The sequence below is a fragment of the Anser brachyrhynchus genome (genome assembly GCF_964034855.1).
Source record: "Anser brachyrhynchus genome assembly, chromosome: 7".
NCBI classification, from domain to species: domain Eukaryota; kingdom Metazoa; phylum Chordata; class Aves; order Anseriformes; family Anatidae; genus Anser; species Anser brachyrhynchus.
In genome coordinates, this window is record NC_137701.1 from 11,426,454 (window position 1) to 11,450,048 (window position 23,595).

At 42.4% G+C, this 23,595-nt stretch overlaps 1 protein-coding gene across 15 annotated transcripts in view; it reads right to left on the reverse strand.

Moving 5' to 3' along the window:
• Nucleotides 1-23,595, reverse strand: part of AGAP1 (ArfGAP with GTPase domain, ankyrin repeat and PH domain 1) — a 373,475-nt gene that overhangs the window by 246,842 nt on the left and 103,038 nt on the right. For all 15 annotated transcript variants that reach the window (XM_080600161.1, XM_080600158.1, XM_080600167.1 and 12 more), the window contains 2 exons: nucleotides 18,662-18,720; nucleotides 10,525-10,612 (listed from right to left, as the gene is read on the reverse strand). In XM_080600161.1, coding sequence (XP_080456287.1) covers nucleotides 10,525-10,612; nucleotides 18,662-18,720 — 147 coding nt within the window. The remainder of the gene's footprint in view (nucleotides 1-10,524; nucleotides 10,613-18,661; nucleotides 18,721-23,595) is intronic.

Sequence of the window (23,595 nt, forward strand, 5' to 3'; positions counted from 1 at the left end):
ACTGGGACTGCAAATTAAGCAAATAAGAAACAGCCCCCTGACAGGGTGATGTCCTGCTGCCACACACTCTTAGCTCAGCCAACCAGCCAAGTAGAAGGAAATATTCAGTAGTTGCTTCCACAAACTTCAAATAGTTGCCAGGCTATAGAGAGAAAGCAAAAAATGGTGCTGCTTCACAGACCAGTCTGGAAAGAACATTTACTTGAGCCAACCACGTTATTCCTCTCAAACGCAATTAATAGAAATTTGGGTGCAGCTAATACTTCCATAGCAGATTGCTGCTCCATTAGAGGAACTTGGCAAAAGGAAAAGAAGTCACAACACAGCAAACAGGCTGGGATTCCTACCCAATATTCTACTTCAGACAGAAGGAGAACAAAAGGATGAGTTAACTACCAAGATAACTGTGGGGAAAAAAAGCCTATGAACAGTTAAGGTTCTTTTGCTATCTGGAAACAGGCTTGCAGAGGAGCAGTGCATGATATATTTCCCCTATAAAGCTTCTGACAGTCAGTGGAATATTGCTTGCAAGGCGGTTAGAGGAGCCCAGTCGCAATGAAAGCAGTAATGTGAGTGCAGAAGTAGGAGTAAGCCATCCTTGGTACTCATCAAATGACACAGAAAAGCTTCTGCAGTTTTAAGCTTCGTGCAAGTATTTTATTAATAACCTGGAATATGGAAGTAACAAGATAATAAGTTTGTAAAAAATGAAGCAGGAGGGACTGCAATCATATTAGAAAATAGGACCATACTTCAATACAGCTGTAACAAGTCAGAAAAACAGTGTGGAAAGAAAACAGAAGCCACATCATAGGGACAAACACAGTTCTCCACCTAAGCAGAAACAACCAGCTGCAGCAAGACGGGTAGGACAGCAAACCACCGGCACTGCAGAAGAGCAGGTGGGAGTTACTGAGTACTGTAGACAAGAAGCTTGTTCCAGCCAGGAGCTTACAAAGCCTCGGCCACAACTCCTCGTATCGCTCTGGGAAGTGCGCTGTGAGGGAGGGAAGGAGCAAAGGAATAGAGCTCACAAGCACTTGCAAAAAATAAAAGTTAACAGCCGAGAAAATAAACAGTGGTGAAAAAAAGGTGAGTGAACTGAGGTTACTTGAGGAGAACAGACCAGAAAGAGAGAAGACTTGAGTGCTCCTCCTAAGGAATCATCTGCAGATTCCATTCTACAGCAAGGGAAAGACCTGGTGCTTTTTTCAGTTCCTTTTTCAGTTTTTGTTTTATTATGACCCCAGGTAAACAGGCAAAAGTATGAAGTGGAAGTTGACAGACAATGCTCTACTCACGGCTCACCAAAACTTTAGGTGTAAGCCTTGGGATCTATGGTCTAAAAGGAAAGCTCAGTAACAACCGCATTGTGGACGAGACACTGCTAACGTGTGCATTTTGATTTGGTTTGTGCTCATGGTACTGCAAACCTTGCACTGTTTCACTCTACCAATATGCATCCCTGTACCTCAGAGCACCCAGCGTACAACCTAACTGGGAACTGATGGGCTTTCTAACAAGCATGAGAACTTACCTGGCCAGACCCGCCTGGCAGGCACTGCGTCTCCCTTTTCTGCGGAAGCCATTCATGGAGCACCTCTCTCACAAAGACAGCATCACAGATGTGTTTAGGTGGTACTGAAGAATATGACATCAGAAATAGTACTGTGGTGTGGATGTCCTGACCCAGGCAGACCTGAGAAAACACTGACCTGGTTCCTGCCAAGGTTTTGCTGAGAACCTGAACAGAGCGCTTTGCACTAGCGCAGGACACACGGCTGAGCTGGAGGACACGAAGTGGCTTACAGCGTACTGTCAGCCAGACTGACAGACAGCAGGACGTCTGCCCTCCCTCCTTTTCACATCTCTATTGCAGAATACACTGAGGGCTGTTGCAAGTCATATCTCTCCTCCTAATTTCCATGTTTGTATGAAATTCCAAAATAAGATTATGCCACCTTTATACACCCTAACGAAAGCTCTCTAGCAATGTTGAGCCAAAACGTTGATATGTACCTTCCAGACCTTAGATATCTGTTGCCTTATAGACATTAATGTTTAGCCCTCACAGAGCAAAGTACTCATATTGAAATAAAAATCAGTGTAAAAAATACCAGCTAGTACACCAGAATTATGACTGTCACTTTGCACAGGCCTGTTTGGAATTTATGGCTGTCCTTCCTCCTAAGAAGGGCATATTAACCCATGTGAGATTTTAAAATGTAACAAGTAGGCCTGAGATTTTAACTGTCCAAGGTTCTAGCTTGAATATGCAAAACTCTGAAATATTCTCTTCTAAGTGGTAAAGGCCTGTGCCTTGCAAGTGAGCACTCAGACCTTAGAAATTACTGCGCTAGCAAGGTATCAGACACCCATCAAGCTGACGTGATGAAGTACCACATTTTCATCCATTTACTGCACAAACATAGGAAAATTTTGACACTGAGCAAATAGAAGCTGAATAACATTTTATGTGTTAAGTATGCCCTTTCTCATAATTCATTCAAGTGAGAAAATATCTCTGACAGTTTAACGAGGGAAAACAAACAGCAGGAACCTGCAAGAATCTCCCTCCTCCAAGAGTCCCCCAGATCCCGTGTTTGCCTCCACCTCCCAAGTGCCAGGAGACCTCTGCCAGCAGCACCCCCGCTATCACAACACCTGCACGACTTTCTCCATATGCTGAATCCTGTGATTACAACTTTGAAATGGCTTTTAGACTGACTTACCGCAGCACTTCCTGCATTGCTGCTTCTGTTACTTGTATTTAACATTCTTTCCAGCACCATAATCTCTGAACTTCGCACAGCAAGGCAGAGCCATGGCTGTCAGCTGTTCAAGCTTTATCAGACAGCAGAACTCTTCAGGTAAACACGCTGAGGTACTTTAAGAGCTATACCAAAGTAAGTACTAAAACGTAAAGCAAGAAAAAAGGTATTTGTACTTTCATAGGGCCTAGGATTACATTAACAGTCCCATTTCTACTCCTAGGATAGGAAACCAGGCATTCCTGATAGCCTTTTTCACTTGCTGTTGACTTTTCTGGTTTATTTTATTGACAGCAGGTGCAGACAGACGCTTGAACGTATCACACCCACTAATTGCATGTATGCTGCAAGTCTAATTTTAAGAGTTTATTTTTTTCAAGCCAGCTGGAGACAAACAACAAAAAGCAGCAATCAACTTCTTTGGGCAGGATGTGATGCTACTTTAGTACACTCCTACCTACCTGTTTCCATCGACCAAGTATTTGGTTTTTGTTTGTTTGTTTTAAGAATCTACACACAAAAATACCACTTTCCAAACAAAGTTCTTTACATCTTTAGCCGCATGACTGAAAATAACATGGCTCTTCTTTACTGCAATTCCTTAAAAATTAAATTGGTTTATCACACATTTCATCTTTCAGACACCAGCCTATTCACTCAGCCTCTACCTTTCAAGCTAACATAAACTGTCTCCTGACAGCATCCGCTCAAAATTTCTCTACACAAGTTGAACTTTACAAGCTTCCAATGTGATTTCAAAGATATTAACACATGACAAACCCTAAGCTGCATAACCAAGATAAGCCTAAAACTCCTACAAGAAAAGAAGCACAGATTTCAGGCTTTTGTTTGATCGATTGCTTTTTTGTTTAAATATTCCTTGGGTTTTTATACTTAGGTTATAGCCAGCTTTTTTGATATCTGTCGTTTCATTGCAGTATTACATTGCAGATAGTAGCCCTGAATTTAACATCGGAGTTATCCAGGTGCAATTATGCTACTACCTATCAGAATACAAACCAAAAAAAAAAAAAAAAAGTGAGATCTAAGGAAAAAAATCAACAAATCAGCTACCATCATCTCAGGTTTAGGGTTTCTTTTGTTTGTTTGTTTAACTGTGTCCCACAATATTCCCAATCATATATGAGAACACAATTATTACATAATAGTATACTATATATCTTACCGGCAAGAAGAAATATTTTCCATCTATATGTTGTATTTTAGTGTGTTCTCTTTCCATGTGAAATAAATCGCAAGGTTTCCAGACACTCCTACCTAATGTGAAGTGACAGCCCTACAAATATAACTGGAAGATTTTAAAAATCATCGTCACAGACAACAGGCTGTCAAGATATAATTTTGCTATCCTGCAAGGTGGAAGGCCTTTACAATTCCTGAAATGTGTAAGAAAACACTAGTGACAGCCTGCTGTAGCAGCAAATTCAAGTTTGTTGAGATTCAGACATAGTATGAATCCAGTCAGAGAGCTTACCTTACTTTCTGATACCATTCCCCAAAACAACAAAAGGCTAAATCAAAGAAAAACAATTAGAAACAATGCAAGCAAAAAAAAAAAAAAAAGGCATTCGAGAATATGCTTATGTTTTGCTTTAAGACTAAGAGCTAAATGTTGGGTTGTGATTTTAAAATAAATCCAGAAATAAAATTTGAAAGAGAAAATGAAAGACAGGCCTTTCTTCCAGCTATAGCCACTCCAAGCTGAATTCTGACTCAACAGCAGTACAAAGCAAAGAACACTAGGGATTTATACAGTCTCTTTTACTACTATTAAGAGCCCGGAGTTACAACAACAGCTGTGAACCTAAATCCCAGTTTTTTTACCTGGGATGGAACCTTCAGATGAACTTTTTTATAAGAAGGGCAACCAATCCTACAGACATAAGTCATCAAAATCTTGGAGTATTCAAGTTGCAGTGCATTCAAGACATTATCTTAAAGATCACTCTGTCCTCAAGGCATGCAACTTAGAAAGGAAGTCCCTTCGAGGAAACTGTGTCTTCAGCATCTTCTCCTTGGGAAAAGAGCAAATACTAACCTCTCCCTTAAAATAACTGTTCCTTATTTGCACAGCACTTAAAACAGTCGTTGACTTGCCTGCTGGAACAGAGAGGTTTTCAAAGGGTTTGCTAAACCACACAGCTAGTCTCCAGGGGATGAGGAGAGGGAAAGATGGGCTGCAGAATGAAGATTTCAGAATACATAAACATGCTCTTTTATGCTAAGCCTGAAAGGCTCCCAAAGCCCAGGAGAGCCAACTGCAGCAATACTTTAAAGTGATCAAAAAAGACAAGTGTTATTTCATATCTGGATGTCAGTGTGAAGTGCCAAATAAAAATAATTAGCTGATACTGTAATAATGAGATAGCAGACAAAGAACTAAGAGAGGAGATCACTCTGAAACCCATGTCTAATGTTATCAGTGCCTTCTGCGTGCAGCGTCAGTCTGCGCTTCCACAGATGAAGAAAGCACTCCACAGCTGCAGCTGCCCCAAGTGCTGCCTAAAGCCCATGAAACACTGCATCAAGGATTTAAACACAACGTGAAAAATTGCAGCTCCCCCATGTTTTTCTTTTGTGGCGCAGGTGTTTTAATGGATGTAACATCCAGCTCCTTGCAAGGAATTGGATTCTAAAGTTAAGGATGTTATTTTGAACTTAAATGCACTTGGAACTCTTACCAGGTCTCACTGCATAAGCTATGTGTATAAGCTGCAAGTACGAGGATGATTTTATGGAATTCCAGGAAACTACAAGTGAAAAAGCATGCAGTTTCTCTTTAAGAAAAGCATGCACGCACATATTTCAGAGGACAAATTTTACTACTTTTTTTACTACTTTTTTTTGCTCACCAGGAACAGAACACATGGCTTAGTCTGGGACAGATCCCCTCCTTTGATACACAAAATATATATTTGGTTGTTTAGTAGATACGGCCTACAGATTCCTACATATTTGAAAAACATTAGCCAGATAAAAATAGCTAACGACTTCTGTGAACAGATTTTTGAATTTAGGAGCTTAATTGTTCACAGAAGAAACAATTACATTTTCGGCCTATTGGATTATGGTTACGTGGGGAGGTTTTGGCTATGGGAGCTGCAGGGAGGCCTCCGAGCCCCGTGTGAGAGCTGAGCCAGCTCCAGCCTGCGAGGTCGGTGCAGAAGGAGGGCAGGAGAGAGGCCCCGGTGGAGCAGGCTGTCCCCCTGCCGCCCACGGGTCCCATGGCGGGGCAGGTCTCCACACCACAGCCCGCGGAGAGGAGCATGGTGGCAGCGGGTGGACGTGGCCACACAGGGAAGGCGGCCAGGGAAGGCCAGCGTCCCACAGGAGGGACCCCAGGCCAGAGCAGGGGCAGGCAGCAAGCACCAAGGAGCGGCTAGAATTCCGATCTGTGATCTCTATCTCTACTAAATCTCCCAGCACTTTTGATGGTCTTTACACCTTGAACAGTCTTCCTTGTCTGTCCACTTAGTTTAACACAATTGCAGACCAAGAAGCAGCATTTTTCCTTTTTTTCGCCCCTTCTAGGAGAACAAACTCCACCATTGCTTCTATCACAGAGATGAGCAACTCAAGCATTAGATCTTTTCTATGAATGACGTAAATTGGAAGGTTATCTAGATTAACAGATTACACTTTGATTCTCTGTAAACGTGTTTTATAATATTCTTTGGTCAGACAAAAATCTCGTAAGGGGATGTTGAACACAAGCAGCTTAAATTTATAAGTAGTCACATTCAACCTTCCTTGCAGAGTTACACTCTGCTGAAGTAGTGGCTAAAGTAACTCTGAGAGCTTCCCATGCCTTTCCTTTGCACTGTGTACTGCGCAGGAAGCCTGGGCACCATCAGCCTAGAAGGTACAGCAAAGAGACACATCTGACATTTTCATTTCTATTCTATCTTCTTTCACACACAAGCACATGAAGTTTCCACTGACTGCAGCAGTTATTTGCCCTCTGGACGCAAGGTATTAGATGGGCTTTATATGCATCTGAGAACACAAAAACATTCTACTCTTCCAGGAAAAAGCAATCTTAAATATACCCCCAAATTTAGTTAACTTAAAATATATGTCTCATTCTAAAGCGAAGTAACATTCTAGAGCAAATTGACACTAATCATTAATTCTCAGAAAGCCAGCAGCAAATAAGGTAATTTTCAATTTCAGGAAAGAAGTTAATGCTTCACATTATTTTTAAGCCAGTCTCGTAAGCATACTTTATACTGGAGATGTGCAGCCATAAAGATTTTTCAAAGCTTACCACAGATAAAACCACAGCAGTTGTTATACCTACTGCTTTGGTTTTCTCCCTTATGTTTTACTGCCTACCCAAAGGTACCACGATCTTAAATCTAACTGCTTCCTCCATAAGGAAGCTGCTTTCTTCCCAACTCTCATTTTAATTATTCTGTTATTTTCTATTTTAAGGGGATTGTGTTAATGCAAACTCATGTATCCATCTTTTGTAACAAACTTTTGTTTTCATAAATGAATGATATTTTCATAAATTGCTGGACAGATTCAGCAATTCCTGTTCACATTCATCTGTTTTAGTGTTTTACATTACTTCGGCAATAAGGTGGGACAGAAAAATCTTGTTTCTTCCCATCCTGGGGGAGATACTTTGGACAAAAGTACTTGATCAGAACTTTGTTTTGTGCTTTTTTAAGTGTATCAGAAAGAATACTGAAAAAACCATTACATGAATTATGGCACTCACAGGCATACAAGAGATCTGCAAAGGTCTTTAAGTCATGTTCCATGCCTCTGTGGCTTTTTATGAAAGAAAAACCCAAACGGTAACAAATAGCCCTGATACTCAGTCTTCCAACAAAGTTCAATTCACCTTGGACTACAAATTACTTAGTTTCAAATTGCAAACACGTATGTTTTATTATGTCTCTAGGGGTAGAATCAAATTTTAAACAAATGAAAAAAGACATTAGGTTGCACACATCTTATTTGTAGCTCTCTTACAGTTGTTTCAGCTATGTAAAAAAAAAAGTTGCACAGTAGTTTTCTTCCAACAGCTTGGAATGTTCCAAAAAGACCACAAATCACTGATAAATACTATACTTCCAATAATTTTCTTGCTGTATCATTATAAGGGAAAAAACGTACATCTCAAACTACTGTAATTTCAACTTGTTATAAGGATATACATCACTTGTTTTCTTACATCAAGATACAACTAATTTAAAAACCTGTCACACAGGAATGTAACTACGTGCACGTTAAATATGCATAAGAGGAGTCTAAAAGTCAATTTTATCTCCAGGTAATATTTACTCCAAGGATCCAAAGGTTTACAAGTTACAGTAGAGAATAAAATTGGGCCAAACATTGAGAGAAAACTGTTCTATGCTTTAATGTTATATGATTCTTCCTCCTGGTGAGGAGTGTGGGGGGAAAAGGCTTGGAGCAGAAAAAAAAGAAAAAAAAAGAAAGCCTCATCTTAAAAGAGCTGAGGGAAACATGAAACCATCTTGATAGACTGAACATTCATTTACCGGAATGCTGAAGCTACCTTAAAGGCCTAAAAGAGATCTGGTACTCGTCTAATTTAGGGCAGGTTTCATGGTAATTGTAGCAATTTAAAAGGCAAAGGATAGCAGAAAGTGGTCCCTGGTTGTAATCACTGTTTGCACATGAAGTATGCATCAATCATTCTACCAATTAGATACTACTTACATGATGCCTGATAAATTTCGCTGCTAGTAAGCCATTCAGTTAATAAACTTTTCTTCATAACTAGTCAAGCAGCTGAGACCTTAATGCCTTCGTATACAAAACATTCTTTATCCAACTCAAGAAACCAGCATATTTAAAAGCCTCAGAAAAGGACAAAGAGAAGAAGTGCATCGATTTAATCTACCGCTCTGTTCCCACGCAGAATGTAAAAATCCTAGGGCCCGCACTGCAACGCAACAGAACCATCCACACTGATGCTGTCTTTTATACCCAATGACAGTGGATGGACTTACAATTGGATAAGAAAGAGATAAAACACTAACAAATAATTTCAGTAGACATTTACTAGAGAGAAACTACGTGGGTTGAATTTCCTTAATACTAACTTGATTAGAAATCTTGACTGTGTTGCTTACAAGGTGAATTAGAGCTCTTAATTATTTCAGTTTTCCTACCGTTAATGAGATGGAATGGTGTCATTAGTGAGGCTTGTCAGCTACACTTATGTGCAAAGAAATGATTTGACACTGCTTTTGAAATCTAATCCTTTCGGGGAAAACAGTCTGAATGTCACTCAAGCACTGTAAATAAAAATCCTTGAAGACAAAGAGGACAGATGGCAACACTCTCAAGGAACACCATCTAAAATATTCATAGTTTAGGAGAAGAGTAGTATTAACCCCGTAAACAATCAATATGCTTAAATTTCGCAAGAAAAAATATTTTCTGTTCATCAAATGAGGAACAAAATCAGCAGAGATGCTTGTTATTTTCTGAACACTTTTATTCTGTGGATCTACATGCTGCATTACTATTTCTCGCTATCAGCACCCAGAAGCTGCAAACACAAACATCATCTACATGCAGTTTTGTTGCTACGCTGAGTTATCACCCCCTCAGTCCTAGCTACAAAGAAGCAAAATCACGTAAAGCAAGGTTATAAACTGGAATTGCAATTATGCAGCAGCAGCCACGGCAATCCCTCCCTTTCCTTCTCCTCCCATTTTAACTACAATTAAAGACTGTTAGAAAGTCAGGTAAAACACTTAACAGCTTCCTTTGGTAGGAGTTAATTCAAAACAAATGTTATCAGAGATGCATGAAGCTACCTACTACTGCTGAAAAGACAACTACAGCAAGGGACAAAAACAGTGAGATGTACTAAAGACTTGAAATCAAAAGGAAACAAATCAAAATGATACACAGAACAAGGGGAAAACGCTACAGTACAAAAACCGCCTTCTGCCTCTTCAAAACAAGAGCTGCCATGAAGACAATGTATAGTTACCTGCATCCATATCTGCAAAGAATGGAACAGCCAGTAAGGAAAAGAAGGAACCAGAAATTCAGTGTCTCAGAGTTGGATTTAAAAGTTCATAAGGAGAATAAATAAAGAAACCAAAAAAAGTATTTAGTGTAAGACACGCTTCTGTAAGGTACTATGATATTCATGATTTCAAGCCACAGACTTGGATTATTGTTAAACGCTACAATCTTTCCAAGTATACATTAATTTTCCATGGCATAAGAACAGGTTTTGTTTTTTTCCTTCCTTTTTTAAATTTCAAGACCAAAGATTTAATATATTAAACAAAGAACAACTTACATCTTTGGTTTAGCTTGTGGGGTTTGTTTTTATTTTATTTATTTTTACTTTCCCAACGTGACAAGCTGAAGGGCCCAATTCTGCAGAAATCCAGTAATCCAGTACCAGATAAAATAATTCTGTCTTTCAACAGCCCAGCTGAAAGCACCAGCACTGAGGGTGATAAACTCTTCTCTATACAGGGCTATAAGTTTTCCTTATGGACAAACAATGGACGAAAAACTATTTAAGGATGCTAAGAAGTTATGAAAAGGGTAAAATTACACTTATCACATGTACTTATCTCAGTTTGGAAAATGTTAAAGGACAACTCTCCATGAATATTGAAAAGAGCAAATAGGATTCTTTACCAATTTGTTTCTGCATGATTAAAAATTAATAAAGATGTGGTCTGTGGGGAAAAATAAAGAAATTTGCATATCCACATACCTTCAGGTGATTCTTCCTGGACATATGTGCCAGTCAGATACCGGTGTACAAGTGCAGACTTGCCACTAGCTAGGTTACCCACAATCCCCTGGAAAAAAGGAAAAAAGTTAAACTGCAATTAATTCCCACAAAAAGCAGTATTTTCAAGCAAGATCTTAACACACAAATAATTTCTCTGACTTGAGGAAAAAGCCCATGCTACAGGAGCACCTCAAAATATGTCAACAGCTAAATCATCTGCCAAAAAGTTAAGGCTACAGCAGAAAATATAAATGCTATAGCATAAAACAAAATTAGTAGCCCTTCTTTACTCTTCTTGCCACTAATTAATGTCCGGTGGGAATACGAGGCAATGTATAGATTTCAAGGAAGAAAGCTGAAACTCAGAGAAACCTCTGAGTTTACACCTCGGTACTGAAAATGCAGAGAAGCTTTAAAATCCTAATATTGTAAAGTATCTCTGCAGACCACCCATCCATGTGATTCACACTGACTCTCTATTTAAGCATGATCTATATGGCTATAGAGATGCAGATACAGCTATATACATATATGATATATAGGATACAGATATTTAGGGCTATAGAAATACGGATTTGTATTTCATGCCTGCCAGGACTTACTGAAGTCCTTACTTCACCAGCTGAACTTTCCAACAAGCTTACAAGTCAAACTGTCCATGCCCAAACACCTCCTCTGGAACAGATGACAAACAAATATAAGTACATAATTTTAAACCGTACAGGATTTTTTTTTAAGCTGGTTTGCTCGCAATTGCTTTTAAAGAACAAGCAAAAGTGGTAGAACATAGCTCAACAACAAACAGTTTTCCTCCTCAAGGTGCTCAAATGCCAAAGATAAGCTGTGACTCCATTGTTCTTTCAGAAGAGGTGTGATGCAAGTCCTCCTGCACTACTCCCACAGTCCCAAACCAGCCTGCCCCTTCATGACGCAGATCTGCGTTAGCAGACAAAACAATTCCTGCTGCTACGTCCCTGGGCCCGTCAGCCCACAGTGGAGCAAGCGATACACACAGCCAGATCCAAGCCTGGCTGCCTGCCCTGCCCTGCCTGGTTAAGGGGGCCATGTGGGCCTGGAGAACACACCTGTACGTTTCAAACATACGTCTTGCTTTCTTGCTCAGGAGTCACTCACTTATTCAGATCTCCCTGTGAAACAGGATTCCACAGAGACAGTACTTCCTCCGTTTCTGGGGATGGGATGGGAACCAGCTTCCTCTTCTAAACAAACCTAACCCTGCTCTGCCGTACATGTCTATCTTGACCCTAACCAAGAGGTTCAGAACAGAAGCTCCCTGGAGATAGGATGAACCCTCAGCTGGCTGGCTTAAGACTGCCAAACAGTCAGAGGCCGGATGAACAAGTTCCACATTAATACACGGTCCCTATTCCACTTTCTTAATCCTAAATGGTGAGAAGCTATCCTCCTTATTAAAAAGTTGCTTAAACCAACAGAGTGGTGTCACCTGTGATGACAGTTTTAGAGTCAGTAGGTTGGGAGGGGCAGCAAAAACCAATCTATTCTTTACAACTGTGAACAGCCTTCAATTAAGATAAATACAACAGTGCCTGGAGGATGCCCGCCTTCTCTCTACAGCTGGCATGCAAGAATGGCTCAGCTAAAGCAGAAGTTAGGCAGGGAGCAAATGGAAGGCAGTTCTGCATCCCCCTTGAGCCCCCGTGATAGCGTAAGCTTTAAGTGTAGTGAAAAGCGTGGGCTGCAGCGAAAAGAGAAAAACCAAGAACCCCAACAGATTTCAGAAGTACCAGGAAAAAAGAACAACATATGGCATAACCTGGGGGTGAGAAGCAGGGAAAAGAAACCCCAGATCCCATTCTGACCTAATACTAGGTTCGCTCTTCCTCTATTTGGGTTAGTGGGAAAGTGCTCAAACAGACAGAAAACAGGTAGAACTATAAAAAAAAGGCATGAAAAGAAACTCAACACAAGAAACCCACTGCAAGTGTAGCTGCTACCAGAGAAGTCACAAAACATCAAAAAGGAAGCCAGAGCCCTAGTGGCTGTACAACAGACAGCTGCTTACTGGGCTTTGAGTTGACTTTGAAGAGCGTTTAACCCGCTGTACTGGAAGCTTTTAATCTAATTTACATCTTAGACATTACAAGCCATGCTAGCATATAATCACAGAATGGCTCGGGTTGGAAGGGCCCTTAAAGCCCATCTCATTCCATAGGCAGGGACTCCCCCCATCAGATCAGGTTGGCCTAGGCCCCTTCCAGCCTGGCCTTGGACACCTCCAGGGATGGGGCACCCACAGCTTCTCTGGGCAACCTGTGCCAGGGCCTCACCGCCCTCCAAGTGAAGCATACGCCAAAATGTCAGCATCTAAGGGTCAGTGCAAGATACGTGGCAGAGGCAAATGCCACCTGCACAGATGACTGAACCTTGCGTTCTCAGCCAGCACTTCCGTGGGACTAGGCTCTGGAAACAGAGCAGAGCTTCACTCTGGGCTGGCTGTGACAGAAGCACTGACCAGACCTGCTCTCCCCTCCAGGGCTAAGGAACGAGTAACTTATTCCAGTGAGCTTTAAATTATAAGCACAACTGCATCACTGAAATTCCACCACTGAAATTCGGAAATCATCTCTGAGATCTTTACTCCATCCGTGTATAAATGCTAAAAAACTAAATATTCATTAAGGTTTATAACTCACAGGCTGGCTTAAATCCTGGCTGTAGCAATGCTCCTCACCAGGAACGTCTTTTTTTCTGGGTTACAGAAGACACCCTTCTCCCTACAAGTTTTTACTAGTCACTTGTTCTTTTCTGTGGAGTTGCAAAACTACATCTTGTGAAGCAGGTAGCGTCCACAGGTGTGTAACTTCATCTACCTGATAAGCCTCACCATGTAGGAAGATAAACACCAACAATGAAAGGATACAGCTGATGCTTCAATCCTCTTAAACCATTAATCTGCTCTACACACTATGCTTCGCAAGCTGGTCAGACATGCAAGGCAACGAAGGCCTCCAAGATGCCCACGCTCACTTGCTGACATCAAAGGTTTTGAGAGTCTAGAAAGGAGGTCTCTTGATTTGAGCAAATCAAGATTTTGGGTACACAGATCATTTAAGTCCCCCTGGGCAATCCACTCAGAAAAAGCTACACTGAAGAGATTAGCGTTTATTGATAAAGAGATAGAGGTGCTCGCTAGTTGTCTTACCTTCAGCAAGCAGCTAACCAGCACGCGATACTCACTGAACCAGCAACTTCACTGCTGAGGAGCAGCTCGGCAAGGGCCCAAGACAAGTTTCCCCGCCTCCTTCCCCACCAGCCCTGTGTTATGATTGTCTAAGACCAAGAATAGCAAGAAAACCAGAACTCCTATCTCTGAATCAGTAGATTGGAGATGCCATTTCAGCTGTCTCCCCTGCAGATAAACAGCCTGGCCAAGGTCCTTTATGAGTAACACACTTTCTGAAAAATTGGAAAGCGAGCAAACTTTGCGTGTTTTTACTAGGAAAATAACGAGAGAGAAGAACATTTTGTGTTTTCACTTTACAACCAACAACTCTATAACTTTGGAAACATCACTGATGCAATTTCTGACCTACTTTGTAGCCAATGCAGCAATGCCACCTATGTAAAAACCCATTATGTCATGAGGTACAACCACAGGCACAGAAACTCCCAGCAGATATTTAAACCTTCATTTACAAGTGACTCTAGTCCTGCCTGTACACAAACGAATGCTACTTTATATTGTACTGGTGCCAAAAACCTAACTAGTCAGAGGGCAAAACTGCCAGGACCAGAAAAGCAACAGCTCAGGCTGCAGTGAGAGGGAGCTGCTGGGTCCTTGGCCTGGGCCTAGGAAGCTATACTGTCGTTAGCCAGACCCCAAATATTTGTAGGACATTCAGTGATTTCAGAATACAAGTCAGTTTGTTCCCCCCGCCCCCCCAAGCATCCCAAAGACCATACCAGCACAGGACATTTTACAGCACTGGAGGTTTGCCAGCGTGCTCCTCCTTACAGGCACCCAGAAAAACATGTCTGCCTGGCCAGAAGAGCATCATGAAACAGGACGCTACAAACTGATGTAGAAAACAGTGATCGGGAGGAACAAGATGTGTATTTCAATTGAGAAACCACTTCATGTATGTAGCAGACCTAGAGCCTTCTTCCCATTAAGTTAAATTATTAAAACCACTGTCTCATAGGTCATACATAAGCCTCAAAGAAAGGTAGTGTATTTCCTTTCTTTCTCTTTTTATTCGTGTTCATAAGCTGTTTTCAATATAGAAAGCAAAGTATTGGGAGTTTTAAAGATAAAGCAGGACTGGCTTTCTGGATCAGAATAGCCAGCTGCTTCTTAGCAGAGAAGTTCCTGGATTTACACTTTGAATTGGTTTTGAGCTACCCACTGAACTGACAAACTGAGCTCAAACTGAAAGAAGCAAACATGAAAAACTATTAACATTGGTATTCCAGCATAAAACTGTGCTAACTTCTCAAAACCACACAAACCCCAAGCAAACACCTCCAAGCTGCCCACAAAATTTGCATGTCTAACACCGCTTCACTTTCTCCACAGACAGCCAGGTCAGAAAGCAGGCACAAGGCACCGAGCTCCTCCTGTCTGCCCGCAGAGGGTTCCTTCAGTCTCTCCTGGCTTTTCTGCCAGGTATGGAAGCAGTACGTGAGACTGCAGTTTGGCATAACCAGCCTCCTGTCGCTCAGTGATAGCGCTTCCAGCCTCCGCCTGCTATTACCCTCTGAAACTAGGAGCAGCACATATCACGCTGGCAAATTCTGACTTCTAGTACCAAGAAATTGCTCTCAGTTGGGATTTCTACTTGGTTTAGGGATGATCCCACACTTTACGACAAATACCCCGGCATGCTTTCAGAGCATGTGTACTCCTGTCCCCCACACTCTAGATGCAAACGCACCGAGCCATGTCTGTTTGCAGATCCATGCGAAGTGCACCACGTCCTTACAGCACCTTAGGGAACAAAGCCACCACCCAGCTCCGAAACTGGAAGTCCCTCTGACGAGGACATAACACAGTGCTCCACCAGTATGACTGTATCTTTTATTTGCACGTCTGCTCAGACACAATTTATACAACCCCAAACCACTGCGCTTACACCCTACTGAAGCCTGTTTATGAAAATGCCTCATGTATTGATAGCACGGGGCATTTTAAAGCTATTCAGCACAGCAGATTGACTGCACCTGGCACTTTTTTTTTTTTTTTTTTGAATAAATGGAAAGATTTTGTCCAGAAAGTTCTCTTGTTTACTCTGCCTACCACTGGGCCGTGTTTGAAGTTGCTACAGTGCCGGGAAGGCCCTCCACAAGCAGCAGGAGCATGGTTACGGCCAGCCCAGGACCCGATGGCAGCTCCCAAGGCTGGGTGAAACCTGGCAAAGTGTCTGTCTGCTGGCAGCGCCCTCACACCCCACAGGCAGCAACACTGGCATCCCCCTGCTGCAGGCCAGCCTCCAGACACCAAAACCTGTTTCCTCCTAAACAGGCCAGCAGCTGAAGGCAGCAGACAGGGCTGAGCAGCTTAGCCAGCTGTGCCACACAATTTGCTACGGTTTGCAAGGAGAACAAGCGCTTATTCTGCATCTCCATCAACAGGATCCAGGAGCATCGCCATCACTCAAGAAATAGACTTCCCCCTGTGTGTTTTCCCCAAGTCCTTTTCTATTCCTGTTAAACTTCTGTGGGGCCTAGAAGTGTAATAACAGCTGCTATAAAACCGTTAGCCTCAATTTAAAGGCTGCCCAGACACTGCAGTAAACAGCCTGTCCCAGCGAGCTACCAGCCACCTTTTCCTGCAGGACAGTGTTGGCTTGGGCAGGGCTTCCTTCATAACCCAGTGACATTAAGCCTGACTGTCCCACCTGCCCTGCACGGTGACAGGAGCAAACACCCCATGCTTCTCATACCTCCCCACCAGCCCAGCAGAGCCCAGCTGAAGCAACGCGCCCGCAGCTCCTTGTGGTGGTGAGCCGATGGCAGTGCTGGGGCCGAAGGGAGGGCTGGCTCTCAGCATGACCTTCTCGTTCCTTTGCCACAGCCCAGAGCCGCCGAGTACTCTGAAAGCAGGCAACAACACGGTGGTGACTTGCTACACATGCTCCTTCATGAGGGCAGATTTATAGGAGCAGATCCCTTTCCAAAGGGAAGACCTAGTTTGCCCTTTCTGCTGGACCCAAGTTCACAGCTCCAGCTGGCGCTGCTCGCTTCAATCATTTGCTGCGGTATAATCAAATTATTATCTGCACAGCGGTAAGAGTCCTGCTTTCATCCGGTGCTAAACAGGCTACAGCCTTAGACAACGATCCTGAGGCTCACGCATGCCGACCACTTAAAATCAATTCTCTACAGCAGCTACACAGCACAAGTTTATTTCCATACCACTGCTTCACACAATGTGGGGAAAAGATACCCGAGACAAAAGTATTCAGATAATGCAGCCTTGGTGTCACAAGAGGTGACTGTGCCCCAAAACCACTCCTAATGCCCTGCAACTCTGTATTAGTGCACAGGAACTACAGCTTTGGTCTGACCTGCAAGCCATACGTTCATTACTGGGTGTTGGGAATTGGAAGGGCTGGGAGAGGGACAGGACAACAAGGAAACCCTCCATAGACAAACTCCCAGCATAAACTAGCAGCCACAGCAGTGGACTGGATTCCAGCCAACACCTTCCAGTCCTAAGCTCTTCAGAGTTTCTTTTACAAGATATTTTGGGAGATATTCGTCTTCCGAAACATACCACCAGTTAAACCCCATCTGGTAAACCTTCTGCAGGTCCTTCTGGTGCAATATATATATTTCTATCCATTGACTATGAGATTTCTCTTTTACTTACCTTGTGCACTGCTGAAATAAAAGCAGGAAGGCAGCTCCAGTTAGGAGGAAGCTGTTCCCACTAGAATGTCTTTGCTATCAAGCGCATTTGTCATGTCAGGTTTGACCTATGCTTTCCCTCATCTTCATAAACGTTATCATCAGCTCAGATTTGGAGAAATAAATTTACTGCATGAGCACTGGACTAACGAAGCATGGCCCCAGCTGTCCATTCTTTAATTGATATGGTTTTGTCCAACTCACTTTGCTGCTCAGCAAGTGGACATTCGATCGGAGCAGCTCTGACCGTTACAACAAGACACCAGAAGTGATTTAGGCACAAGGTGCTGTCCAGACGTCTGACCATCTGGAGCAGACCGTGGATGTCCAAAGTTATCACCAAGTACAGTATCTTACCATAGTGGTTTTTTTTTCTTTCTTTTTTTAGGCTTTTAGAAATTGATCATATTTAATTAAATCCGGGCTTGCACCTAGCAAACATCAGTGATCTGACCTCAACAACTCTGCGCTGCAGGCCTGACAAGCTGCCTACTGTTCAATATCCACTGCTAAGAGATCTCAGCCCCCATCTCCAGCCTCCATGTTTACAACTTTAAAAGAACAAATTTGGGAAATTCCCCCAATCTTTCTTTTGCCTTTTCTTCCATCTATATATGGATATATATATGATATATATATGAAATGGCTCAGCCAATGGAAAAGCTATTGTAAGCAGCTCTTAAATCACTGTTCACTCATACTAAAGCGTTGGTTTCGATTCCCTAAATGAACCTCCCAAATATTTCATTTTTGTTATGTATAATAAAGAGCTCCAGGAAATATATGCAAGCAAGCCCCCAGACAGAACATTTATTTTTAAAATCTCTTAAGACAGGGAGGAAAGACATTTAGTCCTTGAAGAAACTGTGAAACATTACTACAGGGAGATAAAAGGAGCATTAGATATCACCTGCTAAGTCACTTCCCCTCTTACAGAGGCGTAAGACTCCCCTGCTCAGAAGATCACACCAGGAAGCCGGTTCCAGTAGGCAAACAAGTTGAAGCAGAAATAAAACACAAGTAGGTCTTTGAAGCATGCTTGCAAAACCAGAAAATGCATAAACTTCAGAAAGATAGTTTTGTTTTAGAAAAACGGTTAACTTTGAAAAATCATTTTCTATGTTTTTTCTCCTACAGGAAATGTAATGAGCCTCAGAAGACTTTTCACTTGTGCATAGCATTTTCAGAATGTTTTTCAGAGAGAGAAGTAAATAAAAAAACTCACCACTTTCAGCTCTGGTACAGATCGGCTTAGTGTCCATTCCTGGCTATTTACAAAGGCATCTGTAAAAGCAGACAACATTCACAACATCAGTACAACATCACTTAACACTCTGCTGCCCAAAATTTCATGTCAAGGACTTGAATACTCAAGACCAAGATTCACATTTGCTCTTAGAAGACTGGTATCCAAGCTCCAAGCGTTGGTCTAAATCATACAAAAACCTCATGAAATCTGGAGGTTAACATTCTGCAAGCCTCAGGGTACCACCTCGGCTGGAATTAAGAAGACTAGAACCAACACAGTTCTGTGTTACGAAAATACTTCCCCAGTCGTACCTAGCTCAACTGCTTCCCATCCACCACAGTGAAAGTTCTGCTCTACAAGGAAGGCCTTGGATTGCTCATCATACAAAACGTCAACAACCGCTGTTACCACCTTTAGCAGCTTGTCCACCCAGGCAAGTGAGAACATCTGTCTGTTTGGAAAACGCGCTGCTTCTTTACTGCACATCACACAACCGCAATTGCTAGCATCAGCGGTAACTCCCCTACCCAAGAATGCAAGAACATTGGCTTCTTTTAGAAACGTGCTAGTTTTCAAGAGCAAACGTGGAGTCTCTAACCATTATACATCGTACACAATCTGACTGCACTTTGATTAGATTCTGATGACGTCTGTCCACGACTTCTGAAAACTTCACCAAAGAGTAAACTAAACCAAAGCCATTTAGACTTAAATAAACCACAGAAACATTTACTACAAAACTAAAGAAAACTGAGAGAAGGAGGGAATTGATTTCTGGTAAACTGGCAAGTTAAGGTCATCGTTGCTCCCAACAGAAAGTCACTCATTGGAGCTGCACCCATGTCCAACATCACAGACAAACCCACACACAAAAAAAAGAAACAAGGCTCCGTTTCTACCTCCAAAAACATTTCTCATTTTATTCCTTCTATAACGGTCTAATCAACTAAAAGCCAAACAACAATCGCGTTTCAGTTACAAGCTCAAGCAGCGTTACTCTGCAACATGATTTAACATTTTCCAAAGCAATGCAAAACTGATTACGTTACTGCATGTCCCAGTCACAGAATACTCCTACCCGGCAGATTAAACTGTACAGTAATTAACAGCACTGAAGTACCATCAGTGCAACAGATCCAGTTCCCAGTGTTAAGGGAACTAATAGGCGAGAAATTATGCCTGACTACGGTGTCCATACGCATGCAAAGCTTTTGAACGCAGCTACTTCGGGACGGACACCCCAAGCAGAAGAGGGCTACTGCATTCTGTCTCCATCCAGAGTACAAAGAAGTTGGAAGCAGTTTCTTACCCAAACGGTGCCCTCACCAGCTTAAGAAGCTCTCAGCTGTAAGCAAGCTTTCCCCTGCCTAAATAAAAACAAACCTCAAAGCAAACTTGTATTTAGCATTACAGCTGTATTCCCCGTTAATACTTCACTTTGCTCGGTATTGCAAAGGCACCTTAGCCATTAACTCGGAAGCCTTCTCCATCTTTATTTAATGCATCCTTTCACATTTCAGGTACAAGTAGAAGCTCGTGTGTACTAGCAGGATGTGCATTTACACGAAGACTCTTTAAAACAAAATTATTTTGGTATATTACAATCTTGAGCTGTCTCCCAGTCACTCAGTGGAAGGAGAAGGAAAAACAAAGGCTTGTATTAAGACACTCCGAAGACTGTTGCTCTGTTGTGTCACATTGCATTTGCTGTTCCACTGTTTTGTTTTACTTGCTGCTCTTTAGCAGCAGAATTCCAAAAAGACAGAACACTATTTTGAAGATCATGTTTGAACTGGGATGCCCTAAACCCTACCTAATTACTACAACTCAAGCCAGGCAGCAGAAGCCTTTTAGTAAGCAGTAAGAGAAGACACCATGGTCACCAGGCTCCTGCTTATGATTTGAACTAGTCAGAAGTAATCAAGAACTGAAGTCCCAGGGTTACATCTGTACTGGCTGGCACTTTGACAGGGTTTGACGGGGAGGCAGCACACGAGTCATTTCACTGTGACATGATGCTTCTAAATTCTGCTTCATCTATTCATGGTTTAAGCAAGCAAATACAGGTTTAAATTATTGTTCTTTTTTTTTTTTTCCTTCAGAACCAAATCAGCCTTTATGGCAATGTAGGTATTAGTTACAAAAGAAAGAACACCAAGGATTACTAAATACGCTTTGGATAAGCAAACTAAGCATTTCTGGGTTTAAGCGTTACAGTTTCAATTATCAGGTTAGCAATGACTTGAAGCACTGTGACAGGGTGAAAAATGAGCAGCACTTTCTAGTTATCACCTCATCTTGAACTCAGACAGAGCTGTTTATGTCGCGTAGCAGGCAGGCGTTTGTCAAACACTATCACAGCCTCAGACCAAACAGACCCCAAGCCAAGGAAGGGGAAGATGAGGACAGAGGACAGCAAATTATGAGCAGTGCTTTGTTCGGGTGGAGAGAAAAAAATGCACGCCTCAAGAGCCATCACAAAATAGTCTTCTCCAAAACATTCCTTGCTTTTAAGTAATTCAGTGCAGCTGGAACACATATTTACTTCATTGCTTAGAAAATACCATGTTGGTATATAAAAAGGCTGCAGGGGATCAGGCTGAAGAATCAGCTATGGCAGTGTCCTATTTCTACAGCAGAGACCAATAGCAGATACTTAGGTAAAGAATTAGGATACTTAGAGAAGAATCTAAATCTCCTCCAGGCTGACAGCGGTTTAGTTCAATGACTCCCTGAGCCAAGGCTGTCCTTCCATTTAGAGACAGGATTCAACTTGGGTAGATACCTGACCTGAGCAACTGCTGCCCTGTTTTCTTGCATACAGAACACAATCCGGAATCAGGCAACATGGTTTTTGCAAGTCTCCAACCAGAGGAGCCAGGGACATCTTTCTCCAGCACGCGGTAAAAGCAATTCTTCCCTCAGAGGGCGGTGAGGCCCTGTCCCAGGCTGCCCCAAGGAGCTGCGGGTGCCCCATCCCTGGCAGTGCCCAAGGCTGGGGGCAGGGGTCCCTGCCCATGGCAGGGGGTGGCACTGGGTGGGCTCTGAGGTCCCTGCCAACCCAAACCATTCCCTGATTCTATGCTCCTAGCATGAGAGCTGCTCTAGAAACCCTGTGATTAAGAGCCCACTACTTGACTCAGAGGTTTTCCTCCAGGAAGGAAAGTCATCCCTTAGAGCGTGCCGTGGCTGATGCGAGATCACAGCAGCACAGACACAAGTGCCCCAAATACCCCAACCAGCAGAGCAGGGCTCCTCTGCTACAGCTGGAGTGCAGAGCTGACCACATGAGCGGTGCCAAACGTGCTGCACACAGCTGGTGGGACAGCATCACCCCAGCTCCCAGCGCTTCTCCAGCAGCCCCCAGCAGGCTGTGCAGCACCAAAGCTGCAGCAGATCCAACTCCAGCTCCAGAAGCCTCCTACAGCCCTTAGCTACAAAGCTGGGTGAGAAGGGCACTCCTCTCCCAACTTTCCCCCAGCAGTGAGCTACTACAGCTCTCCTGGATTTACTTTGACCTGCTGTTCGTTTGGGAAGCATTGGAAAAGGAGAAGAAAAACTGAACTCCACCACGATAGGAAAGAACTGGCCACAGCGAGCAGCTAACAAACCCAGCAGTTCCTTTCTATTATTTCTTCCTTGCATAAGGTACAGATTCCCCAGGTGATGTTTCTGGAGCACACACCTATTATTTTGGTCCTCACTTGCAAAGCAGTAAAAAAGATTTATATAACAAATGCATGAAAACCTGCAGGTGCTGATGTAAATTCTATCACTGTGTGTTCAACCACTACTACCTCCCCAGTAAAGACACCAACTAATTTATACTTACAGATCCGATGCTCTGGATTACTTTTTTTTTTCCTTTTAAAAAGGAAACTCATTAGTCAGCCTGTAGTTATACAAGTATAATCTGGGTAGTTCTTTTATTGCCCCTTTAAAAAAGCTTCTTAGGAGATCTACAAAATCATCTTCCTTCCCCAGTATAATTTACACTGGCATTTTTACAAGGAATAATGAATTATAGTTAAAACCAGAACATGTCATGAAGGAGTATCTGGTCTCTTCAGCAAAGAGATTAACGTGCCATCATTCATGTGAACATTGAAGCACACAGCTAACTTGTAGCATAAATGCCTTTAAGTAGTGGTTTACTCTGACTTAATCCCCAAACCCATGGAAGTTAAGGCGAAAAGGTCAAATACTTGCAGATAGAGCACGACAAACAAGCCTGGGGATTTTGCGGTTATGGGGAGTTATTTCGGGGTGGGTTTATTACATTTTAAAGCAAAGAAACTGCAGCATGAGTATGAACCATCCGATGCGTCAAATTGCAGCATACAAAGCACAAGTTGGGTAGTCCACAATATGCTAGAGCAACAAAACTCCACTACTGAATGTTGATTTAAACATATTGGCAAAGATCTGCATAACAAATAGAGCCACGTGTGTGAAGCTGATCAACTGTCTTGTTTGCATTACTTTCTGACGGGAATTCAAGTGAACTCAACCTTCATATCCAACTGCAGACTATACATACAAAAGGAAGTACTTTGGTCAATAATTAATCACACTTGTGTGTCCCGTTCATTTAACTTCTGCATCAATGATCAAAAGCTTCAAATATGCATGGTGTCAACCATTTATTTTTAAAAATGTGCACCAAGCTAACTTAAGTTGCATTTTCTTAGCCAAGTTTTCCACAAAATAGCCTTCATATTTCTCTTTTTACTTTCCTCCTCTCCCCCTCTTTTTGGTTATTTCCACCACTATATTTAGGATCTGTGTTCTACTTGCACATCATTACGTTGATGTAACGCACGAACGAGCGAGGTCCTTCACTGTTTTACAACCTCAGCTTGGTAACTCAACTCTAGCCAGAGGAACCTCCTCTGCTAGTTCCGAAATTA